At 36.7% G+C, this 15531-nt stretch overlaps 1 protein-coding gene across 1 annotated transcript in view; it reads left to right on the plus strand.

The window, feature by feature from the left end:
* Positions 1-15531, plus strand: part of ATP7A (ATPase copper transporting alpha) — a 142219-nt gene that overhangs the window by 93314 nt on the left and 33374 nt on the right. The window contains exons 5-6 of the mRNA XM_068532484.1: positions 1353-1559; positions 10973-11136. Coding sequence (XP_068388585.1) covers positions 1353-1559; positions 10973-11136 — 371 coding nt within the window. The remainder of the gene's footprint in view (positions 1-1352; positions 1560-10972; positions 11137-15531) is intronic.

Below are 15531 nucleotides of genomic sequence, written 5' to 3' on the forward strand. Positions count from 1 at the left end.
TTCGGAATTGGGAGAATCTTGTCCTTTGCTATTCAGAGTGTCCTTTGCCATTCAGAGTGTCCTTTGCCCTACTCAGACTGACAGTACTGCCGTCACCTGGAAGCTTGTTGGAAAAGTAGAGTCTCAGGCCCCACCCTAAATGTACTGAATCAGAACCTGCATTTTAACAAGATCTCCCAGGTGATGGTATGTGTGTTAAAATTTAAGAGCCATTATTATAACTGATTTGAGAAGTCTAGATCATTATTCATTAGGGAAATGGTAAGCCTTTTGTTAAAGTTTCTTCAAAAGATGCCCTTCTTCAGCACCCTAAAAACCAACTCTGCTATGCAAGCTTTCCTCTTTGGGCTAGCCAAACAGACCTGAACCAGTTTTTTGCCCAAGGGGAAGAAATAACAAGTTAGGTTAGTGGAAATTTCCACATCACTTCTTTTCCTCCTTATCTGTGCAGGAGAGTACAAACTCTAGCTCTTTTGCATGTATTGATACATGGATGTGCAAAAGGGAATACTTTCTCCCTTCTTGGGAGGTGATTAATACTGCAGTGGATAAAGTAAAACAGAATAGCAACTTTTCTGAGACTGCAGGGGAGCTTCTGGGATGACAGAAGCTTTCCACTGTTTCACAGTCCATAAACATTCTACGGAAGGAGTCTCTGAACACTCCTTTGTGAAAAATGAAGATTACTGCTGACTTACTCCTTGCCTCTTCTTCCATTGTCCACAAAGGCATTTTAATTTAAAAAATGCGATATATTGGTGTTAAAAGTTCAAACATACAGAACTGTCTGTAGAGGAAATTTGTTCATCTGTCTGTTATTCTGTTCCTGCTTTAACCCCATTCCCCAGAAGGAGCCACCATTAATAGTTTGGTATGTACCCTCCTAGGCTTTCTTTTGCAGGTTCTCGTATATACACTCTAACAATTTTTAAATGACATTATACTTCAATGCTGTTTTGCCGACTGCTTTGGTTCCACTTACTATATCACGAATTGCTTTACTGCCAGTATGTAAATCGTTAACATAATGATAAAAATTCATGATAAAAATAAGAGCTATCTATTAATAAACCATTGTCTACTCGGGTTTGGGGTAGAGATAATGGCTTGAAGATATTGATGTAAAGTTTTGTTTATTCAGTTAGTTCAGATTTTCCCGAGAATTGGGATGGGCAGTGTTGAACTTGGAAGTCACTTCCTAGAAAGTGTAGAGATAACATTGCACTAGGCTCTAGGTCCATGACAGTTTTAAAGGAGTGGATTGGCAGCGCCAGGAGGTGTGGATTGTGATGAGTGACAAGGATGCAGCTGGAGAATACCTCAAATGAAAAGAATCTTTTCCTGTCCACCAGATACAAATGAGCCACTGGTAGTAATAGCTCAGTCCTCATCGGAAATGCCACTTTTGACCTCAACTAATGAATTTCATACCAAAATGATGACACCAATTCATGACAAAGAAGAGGCAAACACTTCATCTAAATGTTACATACAGGTCACTGGTATGACTTGTGCTTCCTGTGTAGCAAACATTGAACGGAATTTAAGACGAGAAGAAGGTAAGACACTCTTAAAGCCTGTTATTTTATGTACTAGTTTGAGGACTCTGTCCTTTTTGTCCTCTTATGTGTTTTGTAACCATGTTTATGACTCTTGCCAAGGCCTCATAAAGGCTATCAGTGATTTGCAGGACAACCTTGACTTCCTGACAACAGTTTTTGTTAGTGTTTTGTTCCCTTAGATATAGTTCCTGTCTTGTTTACCTCATGGCCACCTTTTAATATCAATGAAGTTTGTAGTCAAACAGCAGAAGGAAATACATAAGATTACTATTCTTTATGGACCTTGGCTGCAATGGATGTTAAGAAACATGAATTTTCTGATAAAGCTATGCTTAAAACTAACAACTACAATCCATAACTTTCAATATTACTATACCCAGGCCAAGCACTGGACCAAAGCCAAGTTTGTTTAGAATTGTTCTCTTCCAATAATTTGATCACTGATCTTTGCTTGCAGTAAAAGTGTCCAAAAGTTACTTAATATTGTGTACAAGTTGTCATTTTAGGTTACAAATTCTTAAAATAGCTATAATATATATATATTTTTTAAATTTTTGAATTTTATTTTATTTTTTATACAGCAGGTTCTTATTAGTTATCCATTTTATACATATTAGTGTATATATGTCAATCCCAATCTCTCAATTCATCACACCACCACCCCCTCACCACTTTCCGCCCTTGGTGTCCATACGTTGTTCTCTACATCTGTGTCTCAACTTCTGCCCTGCAAACTGGTTCATCTGTACCATTTTTCTAGGTTCCACGTATATGCATTAATATACGATATTTGTTTTTCTCTTTCTGACTTACTTCACTCTGTATGACAGTCTCTAGATCCATCCACGTCTCTACAGATGACCCGATTTCATTCCTTTTTATGGCTGAGTAATATTCCCTTGTATATATGTACCACATCTTCTTTATCCATTTGTCTGTCGATGGGCATTTAGGTTGCTTCCATGACCTGGCTATTGTAAATAGTGCTGCAGTGAACATTGGGGTGCATGTGTCTTTTTGAATTATGGTTTTCTCTGGGTATATGCCCAGTAGTGGGATTGCTGGGTCATATGGTAATTCTATTTTTAGTTTTTAAAGGAACCTCCATACTGTTCTCCATAGTGGCTGTATCAATTTACATTCCCACCAACAGTGCAAGAGGGTTCCCTTTTCTCCACACCGTCTCCAGCATTTATTGTTTGTAGATTTTTTGATGATCGCCATTCTGACTGGTGTGAGGTGATATCTCATTGTAGTTTTGATTTGCATTTCTCTAATGATTAGTGATGTTGAACATCCTTTCATGTGTTTGTTGGCCATCTGTATGTCTTCTTTGGAGAAATGTCTATTTAGGTCTTCTGCCCATTTTTGGGTTGGGTTGTTTGTTTTTCTTGATATTGAGCTGCATGAGCTGCTTGTATATTTCGGAGATTAATCCTTTGTTACTTGCTTTGTTTGCAAATATTTCCTCCCATTCTGAGGGTTGTGTTTTTGTCTTATTTGTAGTTTCCTTTGATTTGCAAAAGCTTTTAACTTTCATTCGGTCCCATTTGTTTATTTTTGTTTTTATTTCCATTACTCTAAGAGGTGGATCAAAAAAGATCTTGCTGCGATTTATGTCAAAGAGTGTTCTTCCTATGTTTTCCTCTAAGAGTTTTATAGTGTCCAGTCTTATATTTAGGTCTCTAATCCATTTTGAGTTTATTTTTGTGTATGGTGTTAGGGAGTGTTCTAACTTCATTCTTTTACATGTAGCTGTCCAGTTTTCCCAGCATCAATTATTGAAGAGACTGTCTTTTCTCCACTGTATATCCTTGCCTCCTTTGTCATAGATTAGTTAACCATAGGTGTGTGGGTTTATCTCTGGGCTTTCTATCCTGTTCCATTGATCTATATTTCTGTTTTTGTGCCAGTACCATATTCTCTTGATTACTGTCCCTTTATAGTATAGTCTGAAGTCAAGGAGCCTGATTCCTCCAGCTCCGTTTTTTCCCCTCAAGACTACTTTGGCTATACAGGGTCTTTTGTGTCTCCGTACAAATTTTAAGATTTTTTGTTCTAGTTCTGTAAAAAAATGCCATTGGTAATTTGATAGGGATTGCATTGAATCTGTAGATTGCTTTGGGTAGTATAGTCATTCTCACAATATTGATTCTTCCAATCCAAGAACATGGTGTATCTGTCCATCTGTTTGTATCATCTTTAGTTTCTTTCATCAGTGTCTTATAGTTTTCTGCATACAGGTCTTTTGTCTCCCTGGGTAAGTTTATTCCTAGGTATTTTATTCTTTTTCTTGCAATGGTAAATGGGAGTGTTTCCTTAATTTCTCTTTCTAATCTTTTGTTGTTAGTGTATAGGAATGCAAAAGATTTCTGTGCATTAATTTTGTATCCTGCAACTTTACCAAATTCATTGATTAGCTCTAGTAGTTTTCTGGTGGCATCTTTAGGATTCTCTATGTATAGTATCATGTCATTTGCAAACAGTGACAGTTTTACTTCTTCTTTTCCAATTTGGATTCCTTTTATTTCTTTTTCTTCTCTGATTGCCATGGCTAGGACTTCCAAAACTGTGTTGAAAAACAGTGGCAAGAGTGGACATCCTTGTCTTGTTCCTGATCTTAGAGGAAATGGTTTCAGTTTTTTACCATTGAGAATGATGTTTGCTGTGGGTTTGTTCTATATGGCCTTTATTATGTTGAGGTAGGTTCCCTCTATGCCCACTTTCTGTGAGAGCTTTTATCCTAAATGGGTGTTGAATTTTGTCAAAAGCTTTTTCTGCATCTGTTGAGATGATCATATGGTTTTTATTCTTCAATTTGTTAATATGGTGTATCACATTGATTGATTTGCATATATTGAAGAATCCTTGCATCCCTGGGATAAATCCCACTTGATCATGGTGTGTGATCCTTTTAATGTGTTGTTGGATTCTGTTTGCTGGTATTTTGTTGAGGATTTTTGCATGTATATTCCTGAGTGATATTGGTCTGTAATTTTCTTTTTTTGTAGTATCTTTGTCTGATTTTGGTATCAGGGTGATGGTGGCCTCATAGAATGAGTTTGGGAGTGTTCCTTCCTCTGCACATTTTTGGAAGAGTTTGAGAAGGATGGGTGTTAGCTCTTCTCTAAATGTTTGATAGAATTCACCTGTGTAGCCATCTGGTCCTGGACTTTTGTTTGTTGGAAGATTTTTAATCACAGTTTCAATTTCATTACTTGTGATTGGTCTGTTCATATTTTCTACTTCTTCCTGGTTCAGTCTTGGAAGGTTATACCTTTCTAAGAATTTGTCTATTTCTTCCAGGTCGTCCATTTTATTGGCATAGAGTTGCTTGTAGTAGTCTCTCAGGATGCTTTGTATTTCTGTGGTGTCTGTTGTAACTTTTCCTTTTTCGTTTCTAATTTTATTGATTTGAGTCCTCTCCCTCTTTTCTTGATGAGTCTGGCTAATGGTTTATCAATTTTGTTTATCTTTTCAGAGAGCCAGCTTTTAGTTTTATTGATCTTTGCTATTGTTTTCTTTGTTTCTATTTCATTTATTTCTGCTCTGATCTTTATGATTCTTTTCCTTCTGGTAACTTTGGGTTTTGTTTGTTCTTCTTTCCCTAGTTCCTTTAGGTGTAAGGTTAGATTGTTTATTTGAGTTTTTTCTTGTTTCTTGAGGTAGGCTTGTATAGCTATAAACATCCCTCTTAGAACTGCTTTTGCTGCATCCCATAGGTTTTGGGTCATCGTGTTTTCATTGTCATTTGTCTCTAGGTATTTTTTGGTTTCCTCTTTGGTTTCTTCAGTGGTCTCTTAGTTAGTAACGTAGTGTTTAGCCTCCATGTGTTTGTATTTTTTACGTTTTTTTCCCTGTAATTCAATTTTTTTTTAAAGGATGTATACTATTATAGTAATTATCTTGAGGAACTGGGATCTTGAATGCCTTTTTTTTTTAATTGTAGGTGAATATTTAATTTTATTTATTTATTTATTTTTGGCTGTGTTGGGTCTTCGTTTCTGTGCGAGGGCTTTCTCTAGTTGCGGCAAGCGGGGGCCACTCTTCATCGCCGTGCGCGGGCCTCTCACTATCGTGGCCTCTCCTGTTGCGGAGCACAGGCTCCAGAAGCGCAGGCTCAGTAATTGTGGCTCATGGGCCTAGTTGCTCTGCGGCATGTGGGATCTTCCCAAACCAGGGCTTGAACCGTGTCCCCTGCATTGGCAGGCAGATTCTCAACCACTGCACCACCAGGGAAGCCCTACTGTAATTCATTTCTAATCTTATAGTGTTGTGGTCAGAAAACATGCTTGATATGATTTCAATTTTCTTAAATTTACTGAGGCTTGATTTGTGACCCAAGATGTGATCAGTCGTGCAGAATGTTCCATGTGCACTTGAGAAGAAAGTGTAATCTGCTGTTTTTGGATGGAATGTCCTATAAATATCAATTAAATCTATCTGGTCTATTGTGTCATTTAAAGTTTCTGTTTCCTTATTAATTTTTTGTTTGGATGATCTGTCCATTGGTGTAAGTGAGGTGTTAAAGTTCCCTACTATTAGTGTGTTACTGTCAATTTCCTCTTTTTTGGCTGTTAGCAGTTGCCTTATGTATTGAGGTGTTCCTATGTTGGGTGCATATATATATTTATAATTGTTATATCTTCTTCTTGGATTGATCCCTTGATCATTATGTAGTGTCCTTCCTTGTCTCTTGTAACATTTCTTTACTTTAAAGTGTATTTTATCTGATATGAGTATAGCTACTCCAGCTTTCTTTTGATTTCCATTTGCATGGAATATCTTTTTCCATCCCCTCACTTTCAGTCTGTATGTGTCCCTAGGTCTGATGTGGGTCTCTTGTAGACAGCATATATATGGGTCTTGTTTTTGTATCCATTCAGCAAGCCTGTGTCTTTTGGTGGGAGCATTTAATCCATTCACGTTTAAAGTAATTATCGATATGTATGTTCCTATGACCATTTTCTTAATCGTTTTGGGTTTGTTTTTGTAGGTCCTTTTCTTCTCTTGTGTTTCCCACTTAGAGAAGTTCCTTTAGCATTTGTTGTGGAGCTGGTTTGGTGGTGCTGAATTCTCTTAGCTTTTGCTTGTCTGTAAAGCTTTTGATTTCTCCATCGAATCTGAATGAGATCCTTGTTGGGTAGAGTAATCTTGGTTGTAGGTTTTTCCCTTTCATCACTTTAAGTATATCATGGCACTCCCTTCTGGCTTGTAGAGTTTCTGCTGAGAAATCAGCTGTTAACCTTATGGGAGTTCCCTTGTATGTTATTTGTTATTTTCCCCTTGCTGCTTTCAATAATTTTTCTTTGTCTTTAATTTTTGATAGTTTGATTACTATGTGTCTCGGAGTGTTTCTCTTTGGGTTCATCCTGTATGGGACTCTCTGTGCTTCCTGGACTTGGGTGGCTCTTTCCTTTCCCATGTTAGGAATGTTTTTGACTATAATCTCTTAAAATATTTTCTTGGGTCCTTTCTCTCTCTCTTCTCCTTCTGGGACCCCTATAACGCAAATGTTGTTGTGTTTAATGTTGTCCCAGAGGTCTCTTAGGCTGTCTTCATTTCTTTTCATTCTCTTTTCTTTATTCTGTTCTGCAGCAGTGAATTCCACCATTCTGTCTTCCAGGTCACTTATCCATTCTTCTGCCTCAGTTATTCTGCTATTGATTCCTTCTAGTGTATTTTTCATTTCAATTATTGTAGTGTTCATCTCTGTTTGTTTGTTCTTTAATTCTTCTAGGTGTTTTTTCTTTAATTCCTCTAGGTGTTTGTTAAACATTTCTTGCGTCTTCTCCATCTGTGCCTGCATTCTTTTTCCAAAATCCTGGATCATCTTCACTATCATTATTCTGAATTCTTTTTTTGGAAGGTTGCCTATGTCCACTTCATTTAGTTGTTTTTCTGGGGTTTTTTCTGGTTCCTTCATCTGGTACATAGTCCTCTGCCTTTTCATCTTGTCTATCTTTCTGTGAATGTGGTTTTTGTTCCACAGGCTGCAGGATTGTAGTTCTTCTTGCTTCTGTTGTCTGCCCTCTGGTGGATGAGGCTATCTAAGAGGCTTGAGCAAGTTTCCTGACGGGAGGGAGTGGTGGTGGGTAGAGCTGGGTGTTGCTCTGGAGGGCAGAGCTGGGTAAAACTTTAATCTGTTTGTCTGCTGATGGGTGGGGCTGCGTTCCCTCCCTGTTGCTTGTTTGGCCTGAGGCGACCCAACCCTCGAGCCTACCTGGCTCTTTGGTGGAGCTAATGGCAGACTCTGGGAGGGCTCACGCCAAGCAATACTTCCCACAACTTCTGCTGCCAGTGTCCTTGTCCTCACGGTGAGACACAGTCACCCCCCGCCTCTGCAGGAGACCCTTCAACAGTAGCAGATAGGTCTGGTTAAGTCTCCTATGGGGTCACTGCTACTTCCCCTGGGTCCCGATGTGCCCACTACTTTGTGTGTGCCCTCCAAGAGTGGAGTCTCTGTTTCCCCCAGTCCTGTCAAAGTCCTGCAATCTAATCCTGCTAGCCTTCAAAGTCTGATTCTCTAGGAATTCCTCCTCCTGTTGCTGGACCCCCAGGTTGGGGAGCCTGACGTGGGGCTCAGAACCTTCACTCCAGTGGGTGGACTTCTGTGGTATAAGTATTCTCCAGTTTGTGAGTCACCCACCCAGCAGTTATGGGATTTGATTTTACTGTGATTGCGCCCCTCCTACCGTCTCATTGTGGCTTCTCCTTTGTCTTTGGATGTGGGGTATCTCTTTGGTGAGTTCCCGTGTCTTCCTGTCGATGATTGTTCAGCGGTTAGTTGTGATTCTGGTGCTCTCGCAAGAGGGAGTGAGAGCACGTCCTTCTAGTCCACCATCTTCAAGCCATTCTACAATAAATTTTTTTATTCAGTCACACTCAGATGTTTTAGCTTATAATTTTGCACTCACATTAATGGACTTCGCAGTATGCATAGTAGATTTGTTAACCATAGAGATATGTGAGTATGTTTAATGAGCCTGAAGTCATAGGTTTGGTACTCAAGCAGTCTTCGCCCAAGATAATCTTAATGATACGTGCTGTTAGTCAGAAGGGCTGAATAAATATGATTATTATAAGCTTATCCCCACTATTGGGGAAATAACTCAAAGTATATATAGTAATAATGCAATTCTGTAGCCAGTAGAATCACCTTAAATGTAAAGGCCAGAACATTATTGTAACAAAATGTATGTTATACACTAGAGCCATCTTCAGTTTAATATTATCTGATTCGCATTCTGTCATTTCTGTATCCTTCATTTCAGCCTCCATTATATCTAATTAGAATGCAGTCAGGGCTAAATTACACTTTGAGTGATTAAAAAAGAACAGGAGGGGGCTTCCCTGGTGGCGCAGTGGTTGAGAATCTGCCTGCCAATGCAGGGGACACGGGTTCGAGCCCTGATCTGGGAAGATCCCACATGCCGCGGAGCAACTAGGCCCATGAGCCACAACTACTGAGCCTGCGCGTCTGGAGCCTGTGCTCCGCAACAAGAGAGGCCGCGACAGTTTGAGGCCCGCGCATCGCGATGAAGAGTGGCCCCTGCTCGCCGCAACTAGAGAAAGCCCTCGCACAGAAACGAAGACCCAACACAGCCAAAAATAAATAAATTAATTAATTAGTTTAAAAAAAAAAAGAACAGGAGGGAGGTTGCAAGCAAATGAAAGCAAAAAGGAGTTTTCAAGGGGTCTGTTTAATTTTAGAACAAACTCTTTTGGGGCAGTTCAGAAATAGCCTTTCTCATGAGACAAGCAATGCCTGTTACAAATTACAGTTACAGATCTTTTTTCTTTTTTAATCCATTAAGCTGATACTTCCAGTTACCTTCTACTACCCCTTTACTTCCTCCTAACCCAATTAGGCATGCCATTGCCCTAGCTGGGGTCACTACATTCACTTTTGTTTTTTTAATTAAGTGGCACTGGTCTTCCCTCAGTTTCATCTGCATTATATTTTAAAAAATGAATTGATAGAGTTCTAATTATATTTTGAAGTAAGAATTTTAAAAATTGTCCATAATTTATATAAGTATGAAACATGTTTTTGAAACTTGAAAAACCAGATTTTCTCTTTCTCTTTGGCTGTAGATTACATTCAACTGAAGCAAGATTTTTTTCCTACTTTCTCTATACCCTTCTCTTATTACTGATACTTTCCTGTGATCTTATCTTCTGAATTATTTGGTACCCACAAAACCCTGTGTGTAACCATTATTTTTTCCAAAGAAAAGAATAGTATTTTATTTTATTTTTTTAACCACTTTTATATAGAAAACTTAGATTATATTAGATACTTTGTCTTCTTATTAAAAACTATTATTAAATTAATATGTGGATTTTTTTCTTTTTGTTAAAACCCAGAGCTAACCTATGGACTGTTGATCCCTATTCCCTGTCAGGTAGCCACCAAGTGCTGCTGATTCCTAGAAAGAACTGCTGTTTCTGCTTCACGTTATTAATTTTCTTCCTGGCAGTGACAGCAATAGCTGGCCTAGAGAAGTGGGATGGTTGTTAACAAAATGCTTATAGCAGAGAACAGCATGACTGCCATAAATTGAACTTCTTTGTTAAGTTGTGTGGCACTTTTTTTTTCTTAGGAATAAGGGCATTTTAGATTAGTGTGTGTCAGACAATAAAACTTGAGAAAGAAATTACTGTTATTTGGCAATATTGTAACGTGTATGTTGGTATATTCTTGGGTTCTTTGCTACAACTGCAGTCATTTCCTAAGTACACGAGTTCCTTTCTCTAGGACTCTGTCTTATGAGTTTCTAAAAATACTTTATATTTACATGATAAGGTCTCAGTCGATTACAATTCATGGGCATTATTTGGATCCCAATGCAAGCAAACAAACAAACAGTGTTAAACAGTTGTAAGACAGTTGTGGAAATGTGAACATTGCCTGGATATTTGATGATATTGAGGAATTATTTTAGGTTTGATAATGGTATTATGGTTCTTTTTTAAAGAAAAGTGTCTTATCTTTTAGTGATATGTATTTAAATATTTACATATGATACGATATCTGGGATTTGCTTCAAAATAATCAGGGTAAAGGGCAGGGAGTGAGTGGGTAGGAATATATATGAAACAAGAGCAGCCCAGTGTTATTGATAATTATTGAAGCTGAGAGATGGGTACATCAAGTTTATTATGTTGTTTTCTCTTTTGTGTGTGTGTATGTATTTGAAAATTTCCATACTAAAAAGTTTTTAAAAATGAGGCCTTCTTTTCAAATAGTTTTATTTGATTGGGGTTCAAGACTGTATAAAAGTGAAGAAATAAATTTCTCCAGATTCACTTAATCCTTTCACAGTTAAATGAAAAAAAAACTATTATAAGATTATTATTTTTATGAGAAATGTTATCTGAATTGTTTTTCTTTTCAATATTCCTAGGAATATATTCTGTACTTGTGGCTCTGATGGCTGGGAAGGCAGAAGTAAGATATAACCCTGCTGTCATACAACCCCCGATGATAGCCGAGTTAATCCGAGAGCTTGGATTTGGAGCCTCTGTGATGGAAAATGCTGATGAAGGGGATGGTGTTTTGGAACTTGTTGTAAGTGAGACATTTTGTGTGGTTAATAGAATTTGCAGGAAAAACTTGGCAAGAATTCAGAAAAGAGTTTGAAAGATAATTAAAATGTTGGGACAATAAAACATAAAATGAAAATTAAGGAAACTGGAAAGATATGACAACGGTGGCCTTCAAGCATAGAATGTAAAAGATAATCATCTCTATTAAGAACCAATAAACAAGAATTGAGTTTGAATGAATAAATGAAAATCAACTTTTAAAATATAGTATGATTCCTACCTAGTAGCACGTAAAAGAATAAATTCTAGATGCATTAAAGACAAATTTTATAAATAAAGTCATAAAACCAGGTATAAGGCATATTGGTTTAAAATGACATTTTCTCCAACTCAGCCAATCAAGTTTTACTTGTATAACTTAAATAATTATAACAAAAAATTTAACCCTGTACCAAATAACTTCCAGCTCAAACAAAAATTTGAATGTAAAAAATAAAACCATGAAATTACTAGAAGAAATATTTGGAGCTTTTTTCAATATTCTATTTTAAAAATTTCAGACATCAGGAAAGTCAAAAGAATTGTACAGTTGAACATTCTTATACACACTGCATAGATTCTACAATTAACATTTTACAGTATTTGTTTTATCATACATCAGTCCATCAGTCCATTGTGGAAATAATTTTAAACTCACAAAGAAATTGCAAAAATAGTACAGAGGATTTCCCTGTAGCCTCTACCTAGCTTTTCCCAGTGATAACATCCAATCTATCATTTAAAAAATAATATTAGAGTAGGAAGAGTCTTTCTAAATATCATACAAAATCCATAAAAGACAAGGTTGATAACTTCAGGTACATAAAAATTTCTTCTTGGGAGAAAAACACCATAAACAAAGTCAAAAGGCAAGTAAAATAATTGTAATTTATATCATAAATGAAGGTTAATTTCCTTAATATATGAAGAACTGTTGTAGATCAATAAGAGCCATCAACCCAAAAGAAAGATGGTAAAGGATATGAACTGACAGTTCACAGAAAAGCCAAAACAATACCTCCTTAAATGAAAAAATGTTCGATGTCACTTTTAATAAGAGTAAAGCAAATTAAAACTGCACTGAAATGCCATTTTCCATCTGTGAGGTTGGTAAAGATAAAAAGCAATTTTCTTAACACTGTGTTTGATCTCTCATATATTGCTGGTGGAATGTCAATTGAGACAAGGACTCAACAGAAGAATTTGGCAATATCTATCAAAAGTAAAATTGCACATAGCCTTTGCCTCAGAAGCTCCACTTGTAGGAAATTATCCAGCAGACATATTTGGATATGTATGAAATGATATGTGTGCAAAGATGTTCATTATAGTATTTTTATAATAGCAAAAGATAGGAAACAAACTAAATGTCAGTCATTGGAGACTGATACATACATCCATACCATGGGATACTGAGCAGCTATTAAAAAGAATGGGTTGGTTTGTACTTTTTAAAGACTTCTAAAAATTAATAGCTTTATCGAAATATAATTTACATACCATAAAACTCACCCTTTTTAAAGTGTACAATTCAGTGGTTTTTAGTATATTCTCAGAGTTGTACAGCTAATCACCACTATCAAATTTCAAAACATTTTCATTACCCCAAAAAAGAAACCCCATACCTATTAGCAGTCAGTCCTCATTCTTGATATTAATCATTTGAGTCTTCTTTTTTTTTTTTTTTTTCCTTCATCACTCCAGCCAAAAGTTTGTCAGTTTTGTCAATCTTTTCAAGTAATCAACTTTTGGTTTTGTTGATTTTCTCTATTCTCTCTTTTGTTAATTTTCACTCTAATCTTTGTTATTTCCTTCCATCTGTTTGCTTTAGGTTTAATTTGTTTTACTTTTTCTAGTGTCTTAAGGTAGAAAGTTAGGTTATTTATTTGAGATCTTTCTTATTTTAAAATATTGGCACTTATAAATTTCCCTATAGGCGCTGATTTCATTTCAATTATTGTACTTTTCAACTCCAAACTTCCATTGGGCCTTTCTAATAATCTGTCTTTATTGATACTCTCTGTTTGGTGGGGTATTAGTCTCATACTTTCCTTTAATTCTTTAGACATCATTTCCTTTAGTTCAGTGAATATATTTAAAATAGCTGATTCAAGATCTTTGCCTAGTAAATCCAATGTCTGGGCTTCGTCAGGGAAAGTTTTTTTCCTGTGTATAGGCCATACTTTCTTGTTTCATTGTATGTCTGAAAGTTTTTTGTTGAAAATATAATGTAGTAACTCTGGAAATAAGATTCTTCCCCTCTCATCAGGGTTTGTTATTTGTTGCTGTTTGTCATTGTTATTGTTTGTTCAGTGACTTCTGAACTAATTCTATAAAGTCTATGTTCTTTGTTGTGTGTGGCCACTGAAATCTCTGTTTAGTTAGCTCAGTTGTCAGCTAATGATCAGACAGTGATTGCCTTAAATATCTGGAACCGATAAGTCTCCCAGTCTTTGCTAAAGAGCTCTTTGTAAATGTTGGGGCATGCCTTGAACACTCAGCCATGCAGTTGTCAGTTTTGCCTTAGCCTTCGACTCCTGCTTCTATGGAGCCTAAAGGTCAGCCTGAGGTGAGAAGTTAGGGCCTTTTCAGTTCTTTTCTGAACATACACACAGCCCTGGACATGTGCATAACCCTATGCATGTGCATGGCCTTCTAGATTCCTAGGAATATGTTGGAGTGCTTATGGACATCTTGCTTCCTGGCTTTCCTTTTTAGGCTTTTTTTGTTAGTCTGTTGTTCGCCCCAACTGTTATCCATTGGCTCAGGCAGCCACAAGGTTAAATAATTTCCTCTAATTGTTTCTGACAAATTCTCCTGGGGAAAAGGCTTTTTGTATTCACTGAGTTCATCAGGACAAACAGACATCTTTGCAAGTGGGATATTTCAGAGAACCATCAGACAGGCCAAATAATGACAGTTCTCTGGGAATGAGGCTTTGAAGGTACTCCAGTCCTTTTCTGTCCTCTCTGGTAGCTCCCCTGATGCTGTTTTTCACCATGATTGTGGCCTATCGGTCTTCATGGCTACCCCAGAGCTGGAGGAGAGGGGATGGGAATATGGCAAACTGTAATGCCATATAGCTTGCTGTTTTATTGGAATTCATCTGATTTTCTTGAATAAATGCTTCCTACATTGCTGTAAGCTTTTGTTTAATTTTCATATTTCTTTTTTAATCAGTTTTTAAAATTGAGGTGTAGATGATTTACAATATTAGTTTCAGGTGTACAGCATAGTGATTCAAAATTCTTACAGATTATACTCCATTTAAAGTTATTGTAAAATATTGGCTGTATATCCTGTGCTGTACAGTATATCCTCATAGCTTATTTATTTTGTACATAGTAGTTTGTACCTTTTAATCCCTACCCCTATCTTGCCCCAACCCCTTTCCCTTTCCCCATTTGTAACCACTAGCTTGTTCTCTATGTGTAGGTTTCTGTTTATTATATTCATTTGCTTGTTTTATTGTTTAGATTCCACATATAGATGATAAGATACAGTATTTGTCTTTCTCTGTCTGACTTATTTCACTAAGCATAATACCCTCCAAGTCTATCCATGTTGTTGCAAATGGCAAAATTTCATTCTTTTTTTTATGGCTGAGTAGTTTTCCATCGTGTGTGTGTGTGTGTGTGTGTGTGTCTTTGTGTGTGTGTGTGTATCACATCTACTTTATCCATTCATCTATTGATGGAACTTAGGTTGCTTCCATATCTTGGCTATTATAAATAATGCTGCTATGAGCATTGAGGTACATGCATCTTTTTTAATTAGTGTTTTTGCTTTCTTTGGGTATATACACAGGAGTGGAATTGCTGGGTCATATGGTAGTTCTATTTTCAGTTTTTTGAGGAAAATCCATACCGTTTTCTATAGTGGCTGCAGCAATTTACATTCCCACCAACAGTGTACAAGGGTTCCCTTTTTTCCAACTTTTCTGAAAAAGGTGGTTCCAACAACTTTTGCCAGTTTTCTCACTGCTTTTGTGGAGGAGAGAATTTTCAGAAATCCTCACTCCACTATTAATGATATTCTTTTGGTGGATATTCTTGAATAAGTACTTTGTAATTTGTTGTGTACTCTTTTTAGTTACTTCCCGTAATCTTTCAGTGGTTGGTTTTTGAAACTTTTGTCCAGTTTTATCATTGCTCTTTGGGGAAATGATTTGTTGAGCTCCTCACACAGTCATTCCAGAAGTCCTGCCCCTCCATTTTAGAATTTAATACCCAACTAAAGTATAACCTCAATCAAGACATAGGGCAAAATACATTTTTGGACAAAGGTAGAACACTTTTGTTATCCATTAACCTTCACTAGAAGTAATACTAAAGGATATATATATATATATATATATATATATATATATATATATATA

This window comes from Eschrichtius robustus, chromosome X (genome assembly GCF_028021215.1).
Source record: "Eschrichtius robustus isolate mEscRob2 chromosome X, mEscRob2.pri, whole genome shotgun sequence".
NCBI lineage: Eukaryota > Metazoa > Chordata > Mammalia > Artiodactyla > Eschrichtiidae > Eschrichtius > Eschrichtius robustus.